This window comes from Cyrtonyx montezumae, unplaced genomic scaffold (assembly GCF_038088225.1).
Source record: "Cyrtonyx montezumae isolate F1298 unplaced genomic scaffold, pur_monq_1.0 scaffold_3, whole genome shotgun sequence".
NCBI classification, from domain to species: domain Eukaryota; kingdom Metazoa; phylum Chordata; class Aves; order Galliformes; family Odontophoridae; genus Cyrtonyx; species Cyrtonyx montezumae.
In genome coordinates this window covers 58,375,081-58,402,212 of record NW_027072034.1, presented here as the reverse complement: position 1 = coordinate 58,402,212, position 27,132 = coordinate 58,375,081, and the positions used below count along the sequence as shown (strand labels likewise).

At 38.5% G+C, this 27,132-nt stretch overlaps 1 protein-coding gene across 1 annotated transcript in view; it reads left to right on the top strand.

The window, feature by feature from the left end:
* SIM2 (SIM bHLH transcription factor 2) overlaps positions 1–25,863 on the top strand; it is a 54,294-nt gene extending 28,431 nt beyond the window's left edge. The window contains exons 5-11 of the mRNA XM_065741695.1: positions 2,183–2,268; positions 4,509–4,708; positions 8,569–8,675; positions 14,287–14,434; positions 16,249–16,417; positions 17,403–17,811; positions 24,701–25,863. Coding sequence (XP_065597767.1) covers positions 2,183–2,268; positions 4,509–4,708; positions 8,569–8,675; positions 14,287–14,434; positions 16,249–16,417; positions 17,403–17,811; positions 24,701–25,428 — 1,847 coding nt within the window. The 3' untranslated portion in view covers positions 25,429–25,863. The remainder of the gene's footprint in view (positions 1–2,182; positions 2,269–4,508; positions 4,709–8,568; positions 8,676–14,286; positions 14,435–16,248; positions 16,418–17,402; positions 17,812–24,700) is intronic.
* Positions 25,864–27,132: the final 1,269 nt, after the last annotated feature.

Here is a 27,132-nt window from a genome sequence, read left to right as displayed (position 1 = left end):
TTCAGTTTGCAGACGTGAGATGTAACTGATTTAAGAGACCAGTGTTTGTTGGTTCAGCAACACACAAGTAAAACCTAATAATTCAGTGATCCAAAATTAATAAATACATAATTATTAAATGATAGTTGTATAATTTTGCACCTGATTACAGAGAAGAATGAAGTTACCAATCATTACTTTTCAGACTCACAGATCATATACAGCTACCATTAAATTACAACTCCATCACACTTCCTTTCCCATACTACTTACTACTGGGGCATGATCCTTCTTCTATCCTTCTTCACACTGCTGTCTTACACTACCCAACATCCTTGACCCTGAATTGTTTTAATTGCTCTCTTGGTTTTCTAAATAGCCTGTAGCTAGTAAAGAGAGCTAGTGTTTCAGGAGGATTTATTGTTTACAGTCTGTGATACTGAAGTCAGGGAGATAACCACCAATTTTAAACAATGAAGGAAAGAAAGATTATTTTACAATCTGAGTATTACACTAGTTTTACAGAGATGCAAAGATCACACTATAAACATAACTCTATTTCTGTTGGAATAGTGAAGTTGGAGCTATTTCTAAGCAGTAAAGACTAAAAAAGAATGAAGCAGCTAAAGAAGGCTCAAGAATAATAACCAGAACAAGTTTTTACTGAAGGAAGTCCTTTGGGTCTTGTGGCAAGGCTTTTGAAAAGGTTCTAGTTTCACTAATCGTCTTTTTTAATAAAAGAATATAAGAATACTAGCAACTCAGTCCATGGCTGAAGATGTTAGTTTTTTTAATCCTCATTGCTGAACATTAACATTTTTCTCCCTTGAGACCCTTGAAGAGAGAAAGTTGTCTTCATTTTATGTGAGGTGGACTGTGGCAGAAAGAGAGCAAGCAGCAGTACAATTTGTAAAAGTCTATATAAAAAAAATATATGAATTGCACCTAAATCTCAGATTCACTCTTCATTCATGAGATCATACTTCAGTACTAGTGATTTGTACTGTATAGTTTCCTCCCTCCAAAATACGTACATTTGTATTTAGAAGTCTATAATAGATGTGCCACATCATTTAGAGTGCCTGGTTTTCCCCATATGGATCTAACTTGCATTAGGAAGACAAATGAAAAATTCAAATACTAAGGAAGGCTGGTACTTGTTGAGATGCACTGTGTGTTGCATTTCTTTTCCCTTCTTGCCAAGTCCTTTTTCTGTGGTTGTATCTTCAGACCTTTAAACTCAGAACTTAATGTGAAGAGTTAATTGGTTTCCAGGTAGTGGTCTGAGGCTCAGTCACCAGAGGGGTGTGGCTAAGAGGTGTTAACCGGATGATGGATGCACGAAAATCGGAAACACAACTCCACAGTAAAATAAAATTAAAGCAGACTCCAGCTGATCACAGTGCATTTTGTATCAAACCCTAAGGGAATTTATGAAATAATAGATACTGCAACAAATTTGAAAGCCCCTCCAGTTCCCTGATTTTTCTATTCACATAAGCACCAAATGAGTTTTCTTTTCCTAATATAGTTGTGTTATGCTGAACTTCCAATAATAAAATATCAGAGAAACAATTAATGTCTAAACTCTTCAAGAGAATAGCTAACAGTTAAAGAGACTAATAGCTTATTTTTTAGGAGAAAATACAAGGGTACCTGAACAATATTTAACTTCAGAAGTTTCCTTTATTTTACCCTTGAATACACTGTTTAAGAAACTTCTACCAAGAACAGCTTGGAAGCCAGTGCAACAGGAAACAATACAGCATATGGAGGCCAGAATTTCCTCACTCTGTATATGAATAGCTACATACTCTCAAATTATAACAAAAACCAGTAAATATTCTTCTTTTTCATTCTGCTATTATCTTGAAGAGTATTCAGGTTGACTTACCCTCCAAAGGAGACATTTCCTTCCATTTAGCAATGCAGGCATGTACCTGGTTGTTCAGAAACAAGGTGATGGCCTTCTGAAGAGTAGTTAAAATCAGAAATTTTCAGACTTGTACAGCTTTCATGGAGAATCTTAACATCAAAGTAAAATAAATCCTAAGGGTGGAGTCTGACTGGAAAAATAAAGTGGTTGACTTCTATTGCTGTCTAAGGCTGAAGCAGAGGCACTTCTGTTAAATCATCAAAGACAATGTTATGGGCAGTTTTGAAATCTGCAGTAATAAATAAGCAGTGTGGTTTATGCTTTCAGAATATGAAATTGAGAGATCATTTTTCCTGAGAATGAAGTGTGTCCTAGCCAAGAGGAATGCAGGATTGACATGCAGTGGCTATAAGGTAATGTATATACGCTTTAATTTTCATGTATACAAGAGACAGGTTTTAGTTAGCTTGGTTTAACTACGTGTAGCTGAAAGCTAAGTCTTTGATGGAAAGAATCAGAATAGATGCAAAAGTGCTGATGCAGATTTGCTCAGTAATGTTGCTCTAGACTCTCACACAGTGAGTTGGAGATTGCTTGGTGGCACATTCCCATATCCCAATCCCCTGATGTTCCAGACTGGGGTCTGGAAAACACACATGAGGTGCAAAGAGAGTGCACATCCAGGTCTTGTTCCCTTATGGAAGTGGAGAAAAGTGGGGCAGGATCCCATGTACAGGAAGTTGAAAGTCTTCACACATCCCTCTGCCTTGATCTTACTATGCTTTTTCTGAGCAGCCACCCAGTTGCACAGGTCACTCTCTGGCCTGACTAGAATTGCCTCAACATTAATGAAACCATAATATTGCCATAAATAAACACTGATATCAACTCAGGATTTGAGATGTCCTAATCTACCAAGCTTTTCAAATCCAACTGCTTGTATAAATCTTATCTTTACTACGTAAAACCAGAAGGAGACAGCATATTCTGACATTCTACAATAACCTCTGCCAAACAAGTAGTTCTTATTTTCAGCTTTAAAGTACATGTTTGCTGCTCTTTGTAAATAGCTGTACAGTAAAATTTTATCACTTAAACATCAGGAGAGAAGAGTTTTTCACATACACTCTTCCTCACCCTGGTGAGGATCAGTTTTGTTTGAGTCATTCAAAAAGAAAAAGAAAAAGAAATGCATGCAAGAGAAGCAGACCTCATTTAAGGAAGACATTCAAGGTCCAGACATTTATCTGCTTGTTTACATTGTTATCTACCTGGCTACACTGAAAATTCTTCATTATACGAGCCCTTGTTTGCTCAGCTTCTTCCTAACAAAAATTGTTCTATCTCAAAGCGGAACCTGAAATCGAGTAAAAACGTAGAGCTTTCAGTGGTGGTATCTCTGTACGGTTTTCTTTTTTTCCATGTATGGCTAGTAATCAGAGGAATCATAGTCTACATCCTTATTATCACAAGTTTACAGAGTGAAGAATTTAAGGATATATTCGTTTAGAGGGATGTCGGCTTAAATTTATTTTCTCTGACTGTACTTAGAGTAAAAATTTAATATTATGGAACATACTATTGAACATATTATATGAATAGCTCAAGTTCAGGAGAAACTCAGTAGTGAAATAGCATAAGAATTAGTAGGATTTGCTGGAAGATCTTAAGTGGGTTTTAATATTGCTTATTGAAAGTGAGGAAGGAGGCTGTACTGGAGGAATCTATTTATAAGTGACAGTTTAGTTAGTTATTCAGAGTTCTAAATATACTGGAAATGAATTCCTTTACATTTTACATAAAAGTGAATCTAATAAGGAAATTAATCTGAAGGATGTGTATAGAGTATTTCTGATTCCCCACAAAGCCCAGACAAGTGTCCTTGCTGCTGTTTGAAGTAGAAAATTGGCAGAAGCACAAAAAATTTCTAGGCATAACAATATATTAAATAAATCTTATCTTGCAGAAGAGTCCCAGGTTTTTTATTTTTCTCTCTCTTTAGATAACCTTGTGTGTTTTTACAGGCTAACACTGAAAATATCACTTCTATGACTAGGTATTATATACTGTAATTCAGGAATCTGGTCTCAAGACCCTGGGTTCGTTCACATATCAAAAGAATGTCATCTGAACTTGACTGAAAAGTTCATTTAAAAGGTCATTTAAACCTCATTTCCAGTGCATTTGCACATATAACCTTTAGTCTTTACAGATGTGATACATTAATTTCCACTGGCTATTTGAAGCGTGTGTTTTTCATCAGAACAAGAAGTTATTTAAAAGTACACTGATGTTTGTATACCTGTATATGTGTACATGTGAGAGAGAGAATCTGAGTCATTTAAAATAGCACCTTCCATATTTGTTAATCAACAAACAAGAAATTTATACCTAAGAATGTTTAAAATTAAAACTAGAAAGCAGTGTAGATAATCTTTAAGAGTGTATGTTTTAATATTGGATTAATCTTGTTAGCTGTACATAAAAAAACTGCATTTACTGTGCTTTAGTTTTCATATATAAATTAACCACAATTCCGAAGCCTTAACAGACTGTGCACTAATTCTTACAACCTCATTGGAACTGGGTGGTTAGCTGACTTGCAGCCCCTCCCTTTTCTTCAGATATTGAGTGTGTTTTCTTCTCATGCCAGGTGATCCACTGCAGTGGCTATTTGAAGATACGGCAGTATATGCTTGATATGTCTTTGTATGATTCCTGCTACCAAATCGTTGGACTGGTGGCCGTAGGTCAATCTTTACCTCCCAGTGCAATCACTGAGATCAAACTTCATAGTAACATGTTTATGTTCAGAGCAAGTTTGGACTTAAAGTTAATATTCCTAGATTCCAGGTAAGCAGATATTTCATTTCTAGCATAAAATGTTTTCAAATTCAAAAGTTCTAAGTTACAGTGGTTTCTTTTTGGGGGGTTGGACTTGATGATCTTTAGAAGTCCCTTCTAGTTCCTACAATTCTGTGATTGAGTGATTCTGACCAAATCAGAATTGCCAAGAGAGAGTAAAGCAGTACAAAATTGACCTGGAAGGCAAAGACCATGTGGATCTTCAAAGCCCTTCAGGTAACTGTACAGGCCATATTTTGTCATGAATATCAATGTAAAAGAGCCTGTATACTTTAACTGACATTTACATACATTTTCAGAGGGCCAACTAAAGTCTTACTGTGATTAAAATGTAGAAGAGCAGTAAAAATTTTATCTAATCCTTTAGGACATACATTTTAATAAGCAAACCTAGTGAAAGTAATATGTAAGTGCCATCACTCATAATTTAAATGGTGGCAACAAAAACGTTGAGATCAAATGACTTGCCATGGTCATCTAGAGCTTTTGACATAGTAGTAAGAAAACCGAGTATTCTATATTTTTGTTTATTGCCTTAACAATGAAGCCAACTATACTAATTGTGGTTACTGGAGTGAAAATGAATTATGTTGGCAACTACATGAAAACACAACTTTCCTAAAGAAAACTTGGGAAAATGACTGTTGCTTCTCAGTAGATGTAGCTCACTAACTGGATAAAAAGGGGAGAACACAAAACCAGAACTGAAGTAATTGTGAAATGACTCACTCATCTTTTTTGGAAAACATGGTATCTTTCACTACACAATGATCCTTTGTAAAGTACAGTTCAAGATACCTTGAGGGAAAAATCCCAATTCCCAGACAATATAACAGATCTGACCATTGACAAGACAATCATTCTTTAAAAATCCCTACATGTAGAGCAGTATGTCACATACTCTCTCATTTCCCTGATGTGTTGGATTTGTAAGAAACAGAAATGATATTTATGTGTAAGAGTGAAAAAGACTGTATCCAAGACTGAGGAAGTTTTTCATGGCAGGCCAACCATGGAAGAACATGCTCTTTTTCCATGTTAAGTCAGTGAGATAGTGGGACATCAGCTGCTGAAATACAAAGAACTGGTTGTTTCTGCATTTTTTTTTCTTTCTGGCATGCTTTACTTAATGTAACAGCTACAAAGAAACACAAGGAGTTCAGCAACATGTCTTTGCATGTGGAAAAAGGAAAATGATGTGCCTAAGAGGAACTGCCTGAAGACATAAGTGTCTTCAAAGGAGACAGTATAGCCAGAGGTGTTGACAGGAGCACAGAAACAATCAGTACTGTTGCATAGCTGTGTTTACCCAAGAGGAGATGGGTGTCATCCATACACAGGACGGTTAGGAGTATTCAACACTGCTAGAGCTCTTTTCTTTCCCAGCTGAGCAAACCAAATTATTTTTTCTCAGGCTAGGGCTGTACTAGGAATAAGACTAAACAGTTTTCAGGCTTGCTTCTGGTATCTGTACAAGGAAAAGCATTGCTAGATCTTTAGCGGTAAGTCATAGAGCAGACAGGCAAGTATTATAGCTACAGAAAGAGGTAGGCAAGTCCTTCTAGGTACTCAATACAACATAAAACGTGTAAGTGTTCATATGCCTTAGTAATTGGAAAAAGAAGACAGTTGTTTCTCCTTCAGAGAGATCTGTAGCTTCTGATTTTGGTGATGCACCCATATATATAAATATATTTCATTCCTACATAGCTTACAAGGTTTTAAGTTACTCTAGAGGGAAGAAGTGATCACTAGGGCGAGTTCTGTTTCTTTCTCTTTGTGACTTTTCACATACAGCAATCCTCAGAGCCTGAGCTCCCTACAGTGACTTTTCTGAGGGGCTGTTATTGTATTAAAAAAGTGAAGCAGCTATGTTCATTTCTAGATTCAAATATTTCAAAAGTTTGGGTGTTCCTATAAATCTTAAGATGTTTTGGCCCATATGAAGACCAAATTCAAAGTAAGGCTGCACTTTCAGAAAAAATTCACACCTGGCTTGAGTCTGTGGCTTTTTGTTTGTTTGTATTTGGATTAACTGTCTCTGCACTCACCAACTAAGTGGGCAGAACAAACTGCCACCCTTGTTTTAATTGCAGAAAATTCAGAAGGAGCACCAAAATCTGAACAGGATCTTACAACAACTATTTCACTATGCAAACAGGCTTAAGTTAGAATGTGAGCCCCTAGAATTGTAAGCTAGGAAGGTCAGGGCACATTGGATTGGAGAAACACAGATGTACACTCACACAGCATCATATGGAAACAGGTCACCTGTGCTCATTCTGCATAGGCAATCTATGATGCAGTGGTGTGCAAGACATTGCCAGATGAAGCAATAGCAAGGGGAGATATGAATGTTTTGGTAATAAATGAGGCCATTAAGGCATTGGGCTTTTTTATTTGTTTATTTGGTTGGTTGGCTGATTGGTCACTATTTTTTTTTTCTGGTTTCCTTCAGAAGAATTCCCCTCATGCTGCCTCCCAAATAGAATGTAAACCTCTGTTCAGTCCATGTGATTACTTAGTGTTAGAGCAAGAGTAAATAAAATGCATAATTGTTGCCAATAAATAAAAAAAATTAAAAGTTTGCATTATCTGCAGCCCTCTATGAGAAGTGTTGCCTGCGGCCTCTGCATTCATTTCTGTAGTGTCAGTCTTTGATACAGAATGTATTCACACTAGTGTTTTAGTTCAACCCAGAAGCATCCTTTTGAAGCAAATGTCCTGACCATCGCCACTCACTAAGCTGCAGTTCATGCCAGGAAGATGCACTAGGCTCATTAAATGGGTTACTTCCAGATGAGTTTAAACTAGAAGAAAACCTCCAGAAACATGTCTAAGGCCACCCAACTACTATAAAGCTTCCAGTTCACAGAGTCGGTCTAGAGTTAGTCACAAGAAAATGTCCTGGAATTAAGATATTCAGACTCCAGATCCTCAGCTCTAACTGTTTTACTCTATAGATCACTTGCCAATGGACTGTGTTGCTTGTTAATGTATAGCACCTTTGCACAGCACCTCTTGTCTGCTCTTTTAGGTGAAGAAAGCCCTTGACAGCATAAAACACCCCCTGCAACACTTGGTAAACAAGCCAAATTATGGCCAAGTTGCACAATGTATTTCAAATATTTTGTTCTCAAGCAACGGTGCCAAATAATCCACTTTGAGTGGATTTTTGGTTTGGCTTCTCAGGTGACTTTCAGGTGTGGCATAGCACAGGTCTGGACAGGGTAGCCTTGTTCTTCAACATCTGCAGAAATGCTGCTGTCTCAGATCCTTTCATTTGTCTTCCAGTTCTTGTCACGTGAGGAAGTTTTTCTGAAGTCCAGTTTCAGCTTTCCTTTTCTTAGCTTGTGATCTTCATAGCTCCTGTCTTTCTACATTTTTAGCTGGAATAAGCTGTTTCCTTCTTCTGTTAGTCATTAACCGGAATTTATTTATAGACCATGATCACAGCCTCTATGGACAGACATACATGCTACGCTTGTATGTTTGCAAAAGCAAATGAAAATTTGTCAGTGGTGTACAAGAGTAGTTTTATTGTTTCGTGACTAGCTCCTCAACTGGATCTTTGTATAAAGGATCATGCAGGGCAGTGGCAAAAGCCCAAAGCTGAAATAAGAACTCTTTTTCCTGTCTATGTGTAAGGCTGGCCAGGGAATAGCTGCACCTTGCTTTGGCTGGGTTGAGAGGGTTTACTTTCTTATAAAGATGAGGGTTCTGTTTCCAAAACTAATATTTTGTCCTAGAATGTTTAGGTAACTGATTTGTTGGCACAATTAAATGCTAGGTGTATAAAACTGAATATTCCTGGAGATTTTGCTTATTATGGAATCTTCCTTTTCTAGAGTGACTGAATTAACTGGATATGAACCCCAAGATCTGATAGAAAAAACCCTCTATCACCACGTACATGGCTGTGATGTGTTCCATTTACGATATGCTCATCATCTGCGTAAGTAAAAAGAATGTTAGAATAAAATTCATTAACTAGAGTGAGAAGTTATGCAGGCAACAGGCACTATGTTGGAAAGAAAAGAAAGCTTTCAAAATCCTAACTGGAGATAGATTTTCAAAAGTTCTTGGCTATCACTTAAGGAAGCCATTACTTCTGCAAATATGCTAAATACTCAGTATGCTGTGCTTCTGAAAAAAAAAAATATCTGGCCACTTTTATCTCTGACTTAAAGGATCTGAGCTCTTTTGAAAATGTGGACTTGATTCTGGGTGGTGAACTCCTGAAGGGAAAAAAAAATACAAAAGAGCAAGTGAGTGAGCAAGAGGGGAAAATCTGGACTTTACTAGTCTCTGTTAAAAGAAAAATTATGCAACTGTTCCCCACTCCTCTGAAACATGTTTGTAATAATCAGCCCATGTTTGAAGTGAATGTAGACCCCAAAAATCCTGAAATGAATGTTCATTAATAGCATGTGGATGAGGTTTGGAGAATGGAGTGTCAGGAAAAAAAAAACGACAAAAAACACGTTTAATAATCCTCCATCTGCCAACAGAGACACTAATCATATCTTCAAACATCTGGACTTGGGAAGTAGTTCATTCAGTAGCACATTAATTTGAGAAGCAAATTGAAGGAATAGCTGAAATCCGGACTTGGCTCAGTCTGCTGCAGCCCATACAATGCAAAAATGAAATCCAAAAAACAATTGTTAGTGAATTTTTTTTCCAGATTGTTCCCGTGGACTGAAAGCAGCTGGAGTCAAATCCTTCCCAAGGTTGGTTCTTCACCTTATTTAGGGTTGTTCATGAGGATTTGGAAAATAAAGGAGAATGTTATTGCATTTGGCACAAACCAGTGCTGAAATCCGAATTCTACTGATGGCAGCATATGCTACACCTGGGAAAGCAGAAGTTGACCTTTATAGCAAGTTCATATTTACCATAATGTTACTGAAGATTGTGTGCTACAAACTAAAAACTAGAAGGACATACTGCAGTGTGTGTAATAACCTTCCCTGCATCCAGTGGGGGCATCCTTTCTGTAGCACCAACTTCTGCATCTGGTTGTGAATATGGACCTACACAAAAATCGTATTTTATTGTCACAACTGTTAAAAATACCTATGTCAAACATCACATAGATGCTTCCAAAATAGCTGCAATCATTTCTGGATGACAATTTGTCCATCTGAGGGCAGAGTCATGGATAGCTCTATGTGCACTGTAGCTCAATTACTAGTTTGACCTGTGTATGACTGGTGTTCTAAATAGAGACACATTATGTTTACTGAATTACTCAGAAACCACAACCAAGCCACACACAAAGAAAAAAAAGAAACATTAACCAAAATGAATAACTGAAAGCAGTTTTCTAGCTACTCTACCAGAATTACAAAGATAAATTTTGAAAAGAAAAAGAAGAAAAATATGAGATACATACATCGAAATTTATGAAAGTTTCAAAGAAGCTACATACCAAGAAGCAAAAATAAAAAAATAAAAAATAAAAAAGCTTGGTCAACAGTGGGAACAGTGTAGAATCACTGTCAAAATACTGAGTAACAGGAATTATTAAAACAGATGTAAAGTGCACAAACTTTCTCAGGGGAGCGCTGTTATAACTCCCCCACCATCCATCAGCAAATGTCTAAGGAGCATGAACAGTAAAATACTGGCAGGTTTGACGTATCATTCAATAAAACAATCTGATGATTAAGTGTCATCTGATGAAGAAATCTGGAGAGAAACATCTTACACTTAATAAGGGTATTAAGGAAAAAGAAAAGGAAAAAAAAAAGAAAAGCAACAGTAGAGCAGAGTAACCAACTGCTCTTTCTAAGAGGAATAAAAAAATCCTGAACTGAAGCCCTGAAGCTAGTGAACTTTAAGTTAGGCAGTACATAGAACGAAACAAAGGAAACTGTGAGGGGAACAAGTAAGGAGTGTAACAAGAACAAGAGACTCTGAGGAAAATGTTCATGTGAATATTTGTCTAAGGTGTCCTGGCAGCAAACAGCTTTTCCTGTTTAAAACATTTGATTTTCTTCCAGCTCTATGAAAAAGCTTCTGATGTTTGAAATACTGTTATTTATTTCTATAGCACCATCAATATGCATAGTTTTTCTCTGCTACTGGGGAAATGGGGCCACACAGATAATGAGTCCTTGCCTTTTTGAATCTTGCATTCTAAGAGACAAGATAGAGAAGCTGTTGTAGCACAGGCAAAATATTCCTCTATTCCAGTACATACACCGTTTTTCTGGCCTTGGAGAAATCCCTGCATTTCTGCCATCATCTCTTTGTGAAGAGGACTTTGAGTATCCCGCATGTTTTAGCATCATTGCTCTTTCCACCTTATAATCTTGTTCAAGAGTGACATCTTTGCCTTGGCAAAGCAGTAGCCCCAGCTGATGTCATTTCCAAACTGTTCTGCTGCTTCCTGGAAGCTATTTATTTATAGAACCTATCTGATGGAAGAGCACAGTTTACTGTCCATGGCATTGATTTGCTTTTGCTCCCACAGCAATCAGGCCTTTTGGCAGAACTGCACTAGTTTTTAAGAGGGCAAAAGAACTGTGAGTCTGCCAGGGCATCATCTCCTGACCACCCTGCTCAAGGGCTGGACTGATGACGTGCAAGACTGAGTGTGCCAGGGACACTAAAACAATGACTGCTCTGAGTGTGGAACCATGAATTCTGTTTCTCTTAGTGACAACTTGAAGTATAGGCTGGCAACTCCCAGCCATATGCTCGTCAGCCTGCTGGAGCCTTTTAAAATAGACATCTATGACAGACCAGAAGGATGAGCCCAGCCAACCCAATGCCTTTTTCAGCTTGCCTCATAAATGAGGAGAGAACCACAACAGAGGAACACCCAGTTACAAATTACACATATCAGAGCCAAGGGTAAAGCCACTATATCCTTCCCATCCCATTGCAGTAGAGGCCACCAAGAAGTCTGAGCATACACAGATCTTCTTGGTGGATTTACTTCACTCCCATTTCTGAGGTTTCCCAATCAGCATCAAATAAGGATAATTTAACAAAGAGTCAAATTGAAACTGACCTTGTTTTCTGTATTGGAAGCACAGCTACTGTCCCTTAGTCAAGGTCAGACTTTCCCCAAATTGCTAAAAATGCAGGAGACATGGAGTTCTCCTTCTGTCCCAGGAGAAACATTGGTTTATCCATGTAATTAGGAAGAAAAGTGGAACACTGCTGTCCTCGGTGGTTTTTACATCTTTTAAAGTCCTGTCTTAACTGGAGAGCTAAAACAGGAATTGAAAAAAAAAAAATACAAAGGGATTAGACAGAAAGAAAAGTCAAAACTGATCCCAAAGCATCTGGAAGAACTTTGTGATAGCTAACAAACCATCAGACCATTAGATTCCATTTTAGAGGACTGAGTCTACATTAGAAAAAATATGTTAGATGATCTGGGCCAAAATATAAGCACCATTTTCTAGAACCATAGAATTTGCATAACAGAACCACAAGAAACATTGTGATTTCATGGCACAATATTGGTTATTAACAAATATTTTTTGAACAAGCTTCTATGGCATTGTTACACTGACTCTGTTGAGTAGCAACCACAACACATTTATCTTTGTGAGACACATTGCACTGAAAGAGGATATATGTCTATATATTTTGTGGATTGGTTTATAAACTCTAACCCTCTGTCACCCTCCAGCTGACTATTCTGAGTAGAAATGCAAGCATGAGACAAAGTCTGGTATATAGAAACTTCAAACAGTGGTGGTTTGGTGTTGGCAAAGATTATTTTTTGAATATCCATTCATCTTTTTGCCTTCTGAACAAATGGGTGCCATACCCTATAATACAACCCTGTGAAGAAGGACTTGGGGATCCTGATGAACAAAAAGCTGGACATGAGCCAGCAGTGTACCCTTACAGCCTGAAAGGCCAGAAGTATCCTGGGCTGCACCAAAACAGAGAGCCAGCAGGTAGAGGGAGGGCATAGTCTGCCACTGCTCTCTGCCCTCGTGCGGCCCTGTCTGGTGGGGGACAGTGCTGCCCACAGCACAGTGCTTGGATCACTGGGGTCCCCTCCAACCCAAGCCATCCTGTGACTCTGTGAAATGATTCTATGAGAATGGAAGAACTGATGCTTCCAGAAAGACCTGTCTATAATCATTCAGGAGAAGTTTGATTTTCTTGGGGAGATTTTCTGGATTTGAAGAAAAGTCTAAATATGTTTTGCCTTTTGCAGAGAGTAAACTGTTCAGAGGGAGGGTCCATATGCAACAGATTTAAAGGGCTTTTTACCAAGAAGAAGAAATCTTGCTTCTGTTTTTCAGTCTTCCTCTAGGCTATTTACATTATACACATTATAGTAACCTCTAATTACTATTGAAATTACAGACACACACTCTCCCAAATAACAACTGAACCAAAAAAAAAAAAAAAAAGCCAACCCCAGTGATGACTGATATCCATATGACTCATTAGCAAATAAAACAAATTGTACACTTTTTACTTTTTTGTTCTTGGTTTGACATTGGATGCCCTCCCTGTCAGAGAAGCATCGTATGAATACTTACAATAAGTCTGTGTATTTTAACTTCAAGTGATCATCTGCTCTAGTAGAGTTGGCTGAAAGGGGGGGAAGCTGCTTTTTGCCTTATTGTATATGTGCTTCTGCACCAACCTCACATACTGATAGAACAAAAATAGATTAAGCTTAGATAATGAGTTCAGTGTGGTACAAACTGTACATTTGTAAGCAATAATTTCATTCCTTAATCATGTACTACACATAGCTACAAGGAATTTCTGCTATTGATCTTTTCTCAATTTTTTTTCAATAGTTTGAGTATCAAGATTATTCTCTAATTTAAAATAAATGATTGAATAGGAGAGTGAGAATATGTGATTTTCTAAACAAATGCTTCAGGCTTTTAAAAGAGAAAAAGAATAGTTGAAAGCTGTTAATTATCTTCTGGTAAATCATTAGATAAATGCCTAGCATTGAACCAGAAAGGTTTGTGGCCAAATTAAATATTTAAAGATGCCACAAAACATTTTTGTTCACAGAGCATTCAGACTGTTAGAGGATTAGGTTTCTAGAGAAATCTATTCGATAACTGATTTATCCCTCTGGTACTGCCTTCATTTCATTTGTTTAAGAACCAAATAACATTTTTAATTTTGCCATTTTAAGTCAACCTTTAAAATGTAGAGCTTACAGAGGAAAAAGAATCATAACAACATAGCATAAAATACACAGCAAGGTACACAAATATCTTTAAAGCAATGAATATGAAAAGTGCTTCTAAATACACTGGAATGCTGTGTCCACTTGAAAGTACTTTTGCTGCCTTGAGCTTCTCATTTTCAGTAAGAAGATTAGAAACAGAAAGTGTTTTTTTAAGAAAGTAAGTAGAAAAGAGTAGGGTGAACTGGAAAAGAATGGAAGACAAACCTTGATAGTTCACAACATATTATTTGTAAACAACAATGTGATATTGTGGAACTATATAAATAAAAAGAAAAGTCCCTCCCTTGCAAATAAATCTCCCCAGGGAATCTCTAGGTCATGACTCTGAGCAATGTGAAATGCTTTTTTTGTATTTTACTCACAGTGTTGGTGAAAGGCCAAGTAACAACCAAGTACTATCGACTACTGTCCAAACAAGGAGGCTGGGTTTGGGTACAGAGCTACGCTACCATTGTGCATAACAGCCGTTCATCACGGCCTCACTGCATAGTGAGTGTCAATTATGTCCTTACGTAAGTCAAAATACTTTGTACCATTACATGTTATCAGTAATTGATTCATTACTTAAATCCTTTAAGTTTGTTTTACTCATGACTTTCAGTATCATTGTTTGTTTGTATGTTATAGCCACTTTGCTCTCATATCCTCCCTGTTTTAGCTTTAGAAGCTCATTGAGCTAAAAAAAGCTTGTACTTGTGATGATTGTTTCATGTACCGTATGCTTGAATGTGTAGTACCACTGGTAGCTATTTGTGTTAGGCCTGGATCCCAGTTCTGTAAGTGTCATTAGAACTGCAGTGGTGCTGTCCACAGCTCTGCTGACACAGAGCTACTTAGCAGAGGTCACAGGGTCCGTTTGTGAGACAGAGAAATGGTAAAAAGTATTACCCCTTTAGGGGATGGGTGGATAACCAAGGATTCCCTCACTTGCCTTGGGCTGAGCACATACACATAATGACAAATATCTCCAGTGAGCTTGTAAGTGTGCACTGGTGTAGGTCTGCAATTTCTGATTTCTGGTTCAAACCATGAAGGTGCTACAAAATTCTCCTTGTGATATAAATCTAAGAGAGACAGAAATCCACATGGGATAAGAGGGATAAGTAATAATGAAATCGACTGTGCCTGAAATTAATAACTGCTAAAAAAGCAATAGAAAAAGATAATGGGCACCCTTGGGTTGAACAACACTGGAAGAGCACAAGGAACTACACTATTTTGTCTAGCTTTGTCCATTTCTTAACATGCTTCAAAGTAAGTTGTGTTTGCATGACATGTGGTGGGGTCTTGTGTGTTTGCATACTATAATGCTGTTTCTATTACTTGGCCTCAAAGGATTAAACTGTACGAGCTGAGCAGCCATAGTGTATTTCTACAACATACCTAAAGCAGGTGTTCAACCCTAGACACAATGGCTAATACTACTCTCACTCCTGTACAGACGTGAGATAACAGCATTAAGACTCATTCTCACAGCCTTCATGAGTCCCATGAGTCGGGGAAGTGATTTGAGTAAAAAGGAGGAGACTTTGCCAGGGTCACAGAGGATAATTTTGAACTGAAGTTACTTCCAGGTTATTCACCATCAAGAAGTGATAGAAATGAGTTCTAGATAGGAGCTGAGACAGAAGTAGGTTTTTCTCTAGTTTTCCTTCCAAAAATACGCTGTGGTGTTTCTACTGACAAAACCAGACAAGACCACTTAATCATAAAAATGTATCAATTAATGTTTCAGTAAACTATTCACAGCCTGCTCTTGTTTTCCCTTTTATCCCTGTTTGTACAAAAATCTGCCCTGTGTGTAGAACAAATAAAACTGAACAGGACAGTGGAGAAATGAATGTCTAGAGACTGTCAAAAAAAAACCCATATTGCAGCTCCTATGGCCTATTTACAAGGGCGTTGTGCTGGTGGGAGAGGAACATTGCTCCTTTGCCTCTCATCAGAGCAAGTAGTGAGAGCCAGGGAAGAGACCAGCTCTTGACTGAGGAGACAGATTACTTGATCCATGTCTTCCTATCAGCTGACATGGCTGTGATTCCAAAATACAGAGTGCCACAGATGGCTGAGAACAATAAGTTCAGAGAGCAGGGACATTTAGCACAAAGATGTTAACTCTGTTTCCAGTGGAATGTTTGTGATAGACTCCCATGAAAATAGAGTCAGACCGTAAAATTCTCTGCTTGCTCGCATCCCCAGCTGAGCAGACTCAGTGGAAATCTTGGAAGAATGAAAACATTGTGAAAGTTAACATGTATTTTCAAAGGAGCTATTTTGGATTTGTTGTGTGTCTGAATATGTAATGTATTGGACTATTCTTTTGCAGAGATATTGAGTATAAGGAACTTCAGTTGTCACTGGACCAGGTTACCATTTCTAAGTCACAGTTTTCATGCAGAAACTCAGTATCTACCTCGCAGGAAACAAGGAAAATTGTAAAACCCAAAAGTAATAAAATGAAGGCAAAACTCAGAGCAACACCTTACCCGCAACAGGTAACTTTCAGCAGTGTTTATCTGCCAGTTGTTGTGGTAGAGTCCTTGAGCCAGGATAGAGACCCTCTGCAGCAGAACTTACTATACAACTGACTATAGTAGGCTCTTCTGCAGGAACTCCCTTGTAGGCCAGAATACAATGCAAACCTTTTGTTCTTGGGGTGGACAACACAAGCAGTACAAAACAGCACTGGCAAATGATGCAGACAGAAAGACTTTTGGATTTGGAGGACATAAAGTACTTAACAAACCAAACAAGTTTTCTTGGTTAAAAAAAAAAAAGAAAGAAAGCAATATATTAAGGACAGTTAATATATAGTGTAGAATGCATCTTATTTACTCTCGATGTGCAGAGTTTTTAGTGACATGTAGATACTGGCAGTTTCCTTATGCTGGAGAATGTGTCATACAAAGGAGTCCTAGATAAACAGCACTGGGATGGGATTTGGAATATCTGTCACTGTCCCTGGGTGAGCTAGAACTAGATGGGAAGGGAAACAATGGAGATCATAAAACAAGGTTGGTGAGACTGATACTAAACGTGAGACATTCTGAGGCTTTGCAGAGGGGGACTACTATTATCTTACAAAAGCACTGAATGCAGCTAGCACATACACTTCAGTTAAAACACATTCATGGTCTGTACCTCCACTTATCAGTAACTTCCTGAGCTTTGCAACAAACTTATGTTCTCTGGTATTTGCAACTGCCTACACTTACTATCTAAAATCCAACTGGCAAAATTACCAAATAAAACTTTAGCATTAGGATGTCAAAATTGTTCTTTGTTCCTGTGTTAAGTGAAGGTAAAGCACAGTGAAGATAAAGAATTTTAAACACACTGGTAAGGCAGTCCCTTCAGCCAGTGAGATTTCAGTTCAAGGAGGCCCAGCTTTGGGTGCCTTTATGATATGTTATGCTGTTTCATATTAAAGTTAGTCATTTAACTCTCTCTCTCCCCCTCATTTTTTTTTCTTTCCCCCAGCAATATAGCTCATTCCAAACAGACAAACTGGAATGCAGCCAGGTGGGAAACTGGCGATCCAGCCCTGCAGTGAACGCTGCCACCATTCAAGAACAAAACTTCCATTCAGAAAACAGTGAACTTTTATATGCCCCGTCATATAGCTTGCCTTTCTCTTACCATTATGGACACTTCCCTGTAGACTCTCATGTCTTCAGTAGCAAAAAGCAAATGCTGCCTTCTAAGTTTGGGCAGTCTCAAGGAGCACCTTGTGAAGTGGCTCGATTTTTCTTGAGTACGCTACAGACAAATGGAGAGTGCCAGTGGCATTATGCCAACTCCTTGGTACCCAACAGCCAGTCACCATCCAAAAATCTTCCTGAGCAGCCAGTGAACATCATCCGACATAATCTTGGACAGAGTTATGAAGGTGGGTATCACTTTAAAAAAAAAAAAAAAAAAAAGCACCTGGGAAATATTTGTAACTGCAGTTTGAATATAGGAGAAACAAAATGGTTAGGAAATGCAGAAAACCACAAACATGGAAATGTAACATCTAGTATGCTTATAGTGTTTGCATGTTTATCCTGTTTCCCTTTACCATAAGAACTTGATGAGGAATATTAGGAGGGAAGGTATGCCACCCAGAGGGACCTTGGAAGGCTTGAGAGGTGGCCTTGTGCAGAACTCGCCAAGTTCAACAAGGCCAAGTTCAAGGTCCTTCGCTTGGGCTGGGGCAAATCCAGGCAGGCTGGGCATAGAATGGATTGAGAGCAACTGTGAGGAGGACTTGGGGCTGTTGGTGGATGAGAAGCTCAAGGTGAGCCAATGGTATGCACCTGCAGCCCAAAAAGCTGACCGTATCCCGGGCTGCATCAAAAGAAGTGTGGACAGCAGGCTGAGGAACAGGATTCTCCTCCTCCGCTCTTCTTTCATGAGACCTCACCTGTAGTACTGCGTTCAGCTCTGGGGCTTCCAACATAAGAAGGTCACAGTTTTGTTAGAGGGTCCAGAGGAGACCATGAGGATGATCAGAGTGCTGGAGCACTTCTTTTTTAAGAAAATCTGAGGCAGCTGGGCTTGTTGAGGTAGGAGAACAGAAGGCCCTTGGGAGACCTTACTGGGAGTTTGAGTACCTAAAGGGAACCTACAGAAAAGCTGAAGAGGGACTCTGTTAGGGAGTGTAGTGATAGGACAAGGGATGTTTATTCTAAACTTAAAGAGGATAGATTAGATATAGTATCAGGAAGAAATTCTTTGCTCAAATGGTAATGAGGCAGTGGCACAAGCTGAGAAGAGAAGCTGTGGATGCTCTGTACCTGAAAGTTTTCAAGTTAGATGAGGCCCTGGGCAGCCCGATCTGGTGGGAGGCTATGGAGGCCTCTTCCAACACAAACCATTCAGCGATTCTGTGATTCTATTGTCAAAGCATCAAAAAATGCATTCACCAGAATCACTTTAAGAACATGGTAGTGATACCATGTCCAATAATGCCAGCACAGTTTGTATTCACACATTGCTGTCACTGTTGAAGTCAGAAAGATACAAAGGCACTTCAGTCCACATGCAGAAATTAAACACGATTTATTTTCACAAAAATTGAAAGTTATCCTTTCTGAATATAAAGCCATTCTGGATGTCTTTACCTCTCAGTTACTATAGGGAATGAGTAAATGAAATGCACTCTCTCCCTGCTTGATCTAAAATGTCTTCGGTGGTCCTGCCTGATCAGCTGCATCGTCACTCTGTACAGACTGTCAGCTGAAATGCTTTGAAGGAAGCACTGAAAACACAGATTCCTCTGAGACACCAACTGATAAGAAATAACCATGCAAAGCTATACATAATTTAAACAGGCTAAAGATATTTACTCTAATCTTTAGATCTCATATACATTGCACCTATCTGTGTACAATGTATTGGTTATTTAAAAGTCACCATGGTTGACTTAAAGTTATAAGTTGGAAATATTTTCTTTCTTCTAGCTTCATTTTGATGGGATGGAGGAAGCAACAGATTTATTCACATGAGGATAAATCATTAGATATCCCAGATCTGAAGGGTATATCCGCAGATGTTAAAATATGAGTTTGTTACATAAGACAGAAGATAGTATCAGACACTGCTTGTGTCTCCCACAGATTAACTTCTGTTCAGGATTTTGTACTTTGCAGGACCATTTGATGGCCCCTAGCTGATCACAGCATCTTACTTTATTGTCCTGAATTTGGGTTGAAAATGAATAATATTTAAGATTTCCTTATAGCATAGTGGAGGTTAGATGGTTTTGTTTGTTTGTTTGTTTTTCTGAGCCCAGGTTCCTCAAATGTGCTGGCTTCCTTTTGCTGCTATTGTGGGCTGTGTGTGATAAAGAGTAGCATTAAACTAGAGATGTTTCAGAAATGTTTTTGCCCCTTATGAAGGTGCCATATCTTTGTATCTGAGAGAGAAATTATATCTGATAAGCATAAGAGTAAGGTTTAAAGTAAATTACCCTCAGTGAGTCTGCAGGAACAAAGATATCCCAGGTGTACAGAAGCCCAGGTTTTCTTCTCCCAGACTAATAGGGGCAGTGAGACTGAGATAGCAGATCCACCCCCTTCTTATCAGATACACTGAGAATGGATATGGAAAGAACAGCTTGTTTAGAGAACAGTCTGTACAACTGGCTGTTCTCTAACTGGCTGTCATAAAATATGCCAGAAAAGCCCAGTGAGCATAGAAGCAGACAAATGACGTACCACTGGTTGGTTGGTGAGGGCAGACAACTCCCATTAAATATGTGAATCCAGAAGGATTCCACAGGGATACTTCTAAATCTGTTTAGAGAAAAAAAAGTTCCTGACAAATCACTGTAAGGAACTGCTGGTATTTTTCAGTTTCATCATGGATGCCTACCTTCACCGTCTCTTCATAACCAGGAAAATGGAGCTCTGATACCTTTAGTTCTTACTTGCGATGCTACCTCTACTTACGCTCTTGTTTAAGTTGGAATATGTGGGTTCTCTTTTGAGCAGAGATGTACTTTAATGAGTGCTTCTATTAGAAAATTGATGAAAAGTGACTTGATATGACTAATTCTCTGCAAGATCCCTCATACTTTTGCCATTTCGGAAGGAAAAAAAGTAGTCAACTCAGGCCTCGGGAGAGATCACTACTGGAGTTCACAGGCAGTACTAGGAAAGGGGAGGAAAAACAAGCCTCCATTGTGCACAGAGGATTTATTTCTAGTTATTCTGGAGTTTGATTCCTCCTAAGGAAGAATTAGCCCTGTTGTACTTTTGCTGAGGCTGCTGGCAGAAGAGGAATCTAAACTGTTGGAAGCAACTTTTTGCTTTGAGTTAAAAGGGGCATCTGATCTTCCTTACGTTGTCAACTATTGCTTTTTCCAGTGGTCCATTGACAAACTGACAGCTAGTAAGCTTCAAAGCAGGGAGGATCTGCTTAGCATCACTATCTTCAATCCAAAGGCAATGCCAAATATGACATCTGGCAACCGGATTGGATGCTAGGGCTATTCCACATTATATCCACAGAGGCATCTGCCAAAAATGCTGTAGGCGAGAGACATCTTTTACTATGGAAAATAGTGTCTTTTGGAGAGATCACAGATTTTAAGATGATTATGCCAAGCCATCAGAACTCTGGAAAAGCACGTAGCAGATAGAACTGCCTGCAAATCAGATGCTGCTGCCTCAGAATCTGGTTTTGAAACTTCTTCCACTTTTTTCCAGCTGGCCTACTCATCAGAAAAGAGAATCTCTTCAGAGAAGTCAACCATTTTCATAGTCAGGGATGTTTCCTTTGTACACTTGCATGGTTGCACTGTAATTGTGGGTACGAGAGTACCCACACTTCACTTAAGTCATGCTGTTGGTCAGTCTGTACTATCCTGTGAAGCTTCGTATCACAAGTGTCTTTTCAGAACATGTAGAAACTGTTAGGAGTACATTCATCTTAGATTAATGTAGATCAGAAAATCCAAGAAAAATTATGCAAGACAAGGCGTGCATGAAGAGACCTTCATCTGTGATGTAAAAATGAACAAGATTTTCCCCAGACTGGATGCAAAGCTGCCTGCAGATAAGGACCACGTACTAGGTATATGAAACACTAGGTACTCTAAGTACTGGTCTTCATCTATTCTAAGATGTCTTTTTGTCATTTATTACTGAAATAGATGAGCAATGAGAAAACAAGGAGTGCCTCTACCTCTTAACTGACTCTGACTCTTCTAGTCAGACAAAGACATGTTTATGAATGAAATACCCTTTATGAGAGCATCTTTCCCATACTGAACTGCAATGAACTTTTAATGGTAGGCACCATGTGAAGGTCGAGGGAACACCCCTCACTGCATCACCAGGTTTAACAGGAGAAAGACTACTTAAGTATACTGCAACAGTGCATAAGTATTATGTTTTACAGACTAGTTTCTTCTAGGGTAGCCTTCCTTGTTGTCATTTGGGCAGTTGGATGCTGAACTCTAAGCAGGCTGCCAAGGGAGCAAAGCTTTTATTGCCAAATTTTTTTTCTTCTTGCCTGAGCTGCACCAGTGCACAAGTGGGAAAGCAGAGCTGCTTGGTGAGGATTAGAAGAGACATGATACCTGACAGACTGAGATCACTGCTGCAGTTGTAGGCTGATATGGAGGCAGTGTAAGTATGTATGAAGGGCCTTCTAGAAGCAACTAGCACTCTAGTATGATATACGGCCTTAGATATGCAGTGTAGCTCTGTCACTCAGCACAGCTGAGTTTCCCTGGCAGAAGAATGGTCCAGGAAGCAACCCAGATTAGCATACTGGTTTCCATAACTGCGAAGAGTGTCCAATGACAGAGAATGCACAGATTGCACCTGCCGAGGAAGGTACTCTGACAACTGCCCATGTGCTGGATGAGTGGATTCAATTCAAGGATACCGCCTTTTCACAGCAGCACAGAGCAGTAGCTCAGCTTTCTATTCACTTGTGTATGGGAAAACTCCCTGCAAGGAGTCTTTCTCAGGGCATTCATGGGTTTTTATCTGCAAAGGAAGACAAGCAGATTTTAGTCTAGCTCAGCCAACTCTTCTGAATGCAAGTGGACAAAAACTACTGTGCTCTGTTGCACTGCCGTCCTGCTTAACAGTCTGCTCTAACTCCACAAATGTGCTGACAACTTCAATGGAAGCCTGCAAACAGTTAACCAAATGCTTACCTTCTTCGCCAACTACAGAGATGAAAACCACGTTTGAGGCACAGGATAGAAAAAAAATGGATGACACCTTGCAAATCTCTCAGTATGCAAATTACTTCTTGGATCAAGAAAGCAGACATCAGCTCAGCAGAATTCAAGATTTAAGAAAAAAGAAAGGAGTACGTCCAATCGTTTGCTGTGATGCTTCAGCTTCTTACAAGCTTGGGCTCTAAAGATGGGAAAGTACAAATCATTTGTTCAGAGGAGAAAGCAGAACCATGAGGCAACAGTACTCCATGATACAATAGGAGAACCAACTCGTGACTCTTGTGGATGTGTCTATTTTGGGAGAACATATTCCAGCTTAGTTAAATCATATTGATTATACATCATCAACTCTCAGCACGGAGACTTATAATAAGAACGCTGAAAGTGGAGTCAAAATTATAGTAGTACAATCATACTTGCAAAATTTCTAAGTTGTACTCAAATATGTGGCTGAATCCCTGCTCTGTTTTGTGATCTAGGAGGGCCATTTTTCAACAGATGAAGGGAATTTGGTTTCCTTGGGCCTGCATGTACCTTTTGGTACAAAAATAGCTGCACAGAAATTAAAAACAAGAACTGGAAAAGTTGTTGCTTCTTGGAGGATGATGGGTTGATCTAGAAGAAATTGGATCCAGATTTCTGTTTGAATTCTGGTGTTAATTATGTGGTGCAACTCCCTCTGAAATTAATGAAGGTGTGCATGTAAAAAAAGTACAATTGAGCTATTTCTGCTTCCTCTGTTATACATGAAGGTTTTTCTAGTCTACTATAACACAGGGAATATTTAATTATTAGCAGGTGCGGTTATGTCAGCAACTACTACGGGGAACTCCAAAACTTTTAAAATGCTGAATAAAATTTTTAGGAAAACAGAAAATCCCTTTTACAGAGGGCATTTAGGTTGTGCTTTCAGTGAGCAGGACAGAAAATGCAGCTCAGGTTTAACTTGAGAAACTTGGTAAGTGCCTCATTTAACATTTGGCATCTAACTTTCAAGTACGCCTTGGAGGAATAGTCTAACTGCCAAACTGTTCATACAAAATACTCAGCACAGAACATTAGTAGTCACCTAACTCTAGCCATACTGTACACGAGTCAAACAGTACATTTTTTCTTATCATTTGTTTGATAACACTGTACTAAAAGGAAACACCACGTAGGCCAAGCAGAATGTGACAAAAACGGTTCAAACAATTAAATGAGTTTAGCCAGCATACAGAAGCATCAAAGAAAAGATTCTCAATATATTTCAGAGAAGACACCTGACCAGAAATCCTAGGTTCACATTCTCCTGAAATTTTAAAATCTATCTTCTGATCCTCAGTGCACACCCAGTTCAGTACTCCCTGCATCCTAATGCAGACATTGTCAGTGTATAGTGTAGATTGCACTTACATTATTCAAACAGCTTCACTATATGCAAGTACCTTGAAAGCAGAGATTCAGCGTTACATATGAAGTATTTCTGTCACTTTCCAATAGGCATTTTTAATAACCAAAACCATTTTTTCAAAGAAAAAAAGCAAAGACTTCAACAAGATTAAAGTCAGTATATAATACTATATGCTTTCTTCTCCTTTCCATACATGGATAAATGCCCTGTATGCTTCCATAGTAACAGGAAGAATACCTTCTGTTCTACTGTAATCATTAGAAATTATTGTTCTTCTTTCGACAAATCATTTGTTGATTTCTGAAAAGAGCTTAAGTCTGAGGCTTTTAAATACTGAGCCACATTTGTAGTTATTTAGTTTAATTTCCTGGTTTGACCATATTAACATTGACAGAGAGTAATAATTATGCAATTATGTTTATTAGTGAAAACAGACAGATGGGCACTTTGCCTGGCATGGAAAACATTTTGAGAACTGCTCAACACCAAGTGTGTTCCGAATGCTTTTTAACTTCTCAGTAGTGCTTTAGAGAGGCTGATCCAAAGCCACTGAAGCAAATGGGAACGTTTCTGATGTCTTCAGTGGGACTTGGATCTGACCCAAACCAAATGGGCATTACAGTTCAGTCATAAAATGTGTCAGAGTCTAACTATCATATGAGCTTGTCTTCAGTAATTAACATGTTTTCTCTTTCCTCCAAGTGCCCGTATCGAACAGGAGATGCAACCAAGATGCTCTCTCCGACAACTTTACAAGTTGCACAGCACCCATGCCAGGCAGCAGATACAAAGAAGAGATTTATGATTCCAGCATCATGAAAACCAACAAAATAGAAAACAGGATTCAGCCACCTCACCATCTAATTAAAGAAGAAAACAAGTTAGCTTTTAACAGAAACCTACAAGAAAAAATGAGCATTAATGAAGGTTCTTTTTCAAACTCAGTCACTAACTCCTTTCTGCCAAAATCAGAATGTTTCCAGTCTAAAGCTTTAGGACAATTAAGTCATCTGCTACCTGTGCCCTCAGTGTATGAACAAACAAGACGGATTTGTATGAAGGAACCCAAATACGGGCATATAAGCCATCACGCTACTAGCCTAAATGAATTGGACTGTGATGAGAGAATGACTGTAAAGCTTGATCATGACTCTGAAGGTGAGCGTGTGATGGATGTAAGACCCTCTGGACAAGTTCCATTTGTGCTTCTAAATTATCACCATGTTTTAGCCAAACACGGCACATTTCAAACTTCATCATGTACAGCAACAGGACACGTAGGAGAAAATTATGGATACAATTCTGAGGAAGTAAATACATTTATGTACAAAACCCAAAGCCCCTCATCAGCTTCTTCTCCAGAAACCCACAAGGAAACGGCACTACCCCATTATATTGGAACTTCTGTAATAATAGCCAACGGAAGGTGACAGTAGTAGAAGAGTATTTACATTTAATTAAGAAGTCAAACTGTAATGATTTCCAAAAAGCATGAGAAAACATGGTTACATTTACTGAGCACAGCTGAAGGTCAATGAGGGACAGACTTGTGTGTTCCTGGCAAGACATGTGTGACAGTACCTTCAAGGTGAGGAAAAAAGAATACATCTAGCTTCAGTGCTTTGTTGGCAAAGCTTAAGCTCTGGTGCCAGTGAGAAGATTTGTTGCAGATCTTATTTTTGTTATTTTATAGTGTGCAACAAAATTAAATGATAGGTGTTATATGCAGAGGTTTATATGAAGAACATTTTTTCCCTTAATCCTTCCTTCTCAAAACACATTCAACATCATTACTTTTTTGTTTGTTTGTTTGTTATCTTTATCATTAACTATACACTCTAGTTTAGGTATTCTTGACAAAGTGTGAAACCCTACATCAGCTACCCACCTGTCTGTTACATGTCCTGACAAATGAACTTTGTTTAAAGAGTGGTGATTTTTAGCATCCGTAATACAGTTGTACTAACCAAACAGATCTAAGTTTGGACCATGCTTATTTATTAATTCTTCAAATGTTTTTTTTCAGTACTCAGAAATCTTTACTACCACCATTTAATCCTAACGAGTAATGATATTGTGACAAATTAATACATGAAAAGGTATGTATTAAAAGGTTACAGGTCTCATCATGTCGAATTGGCACAAATCACATAGCAGGAGCTAAAGATATTCCCCAATAAAAACACTGAAATAAGAAAAAGAAACTTCTGAAAAGTGTATTTTGCTCAATATTTTGGGGCAAGGCCATGCTGGTTTTCAAACCAGGTAATCAAAATAACATCTTAATCTTAGCACCAGAAATGTTCTCTTTATTGCCAAGGGAATAAATGAACATTTAAGCAGGATTTTATAATTATTTGTAGCCTTCTGAATTTGGAAAAGATCAGCTTTTAACACACTGGGCATAAATCTCATCGTCAACACAAAGGTAAGATTCATTATTTGACTGATTCGTGCGCTTCACAATTTATGTCAATGGACAATCTGAGTAAGGAAAGTCCAAAGTCATTGCACAACCACAAGAAGCAAGATTGCACTGGAAGTAGAGCAGGGTACCTCAGTGTTTTGAAGTGGACACTTTGCACATGTCTTGGTTAGTCCAATGAACTAGCAGGAAGAAGGCATATGCCATACATTAAATGTTGTCCAGCCTACTAGGAATAGAATCCCTCTTTTTTCACTTCTCTGTAAAGTTTACAAACTGGGAATTAAGGAGACGTATGGATCTGTGAATGTTTTACTGATGGTTCTGTCCAGTTTGTCTTTCTATCACTTCCCCAAACAGTCTTCATGTGCTTTTGACAAAACAGTGAACGCTTCCCACATAATAGGTGTAAATAGCAACACTGAAGGCTAATGTAGATCTGAGTCAGCTATATTTAGCTCCACTTCTTCACCCAATTCAAGTTTACATTTTAGAAGCTTTCTCTCTCCTATTAGACGCTCTAGAAAGAGATCTTTGCTAAAGAAAATACTTACCTGGCTTGTGCAATATGGAAAAATACTTGCTCATGGATTGCACCTTGTCAGAGGAAAATGAAATGAAATACACACTCTCTTAATTACACGCCCTCCATCTTCTACGTGCAGCAAAAATAATCAGTCACCTCTTTGTATGTATGAATATTTATTGC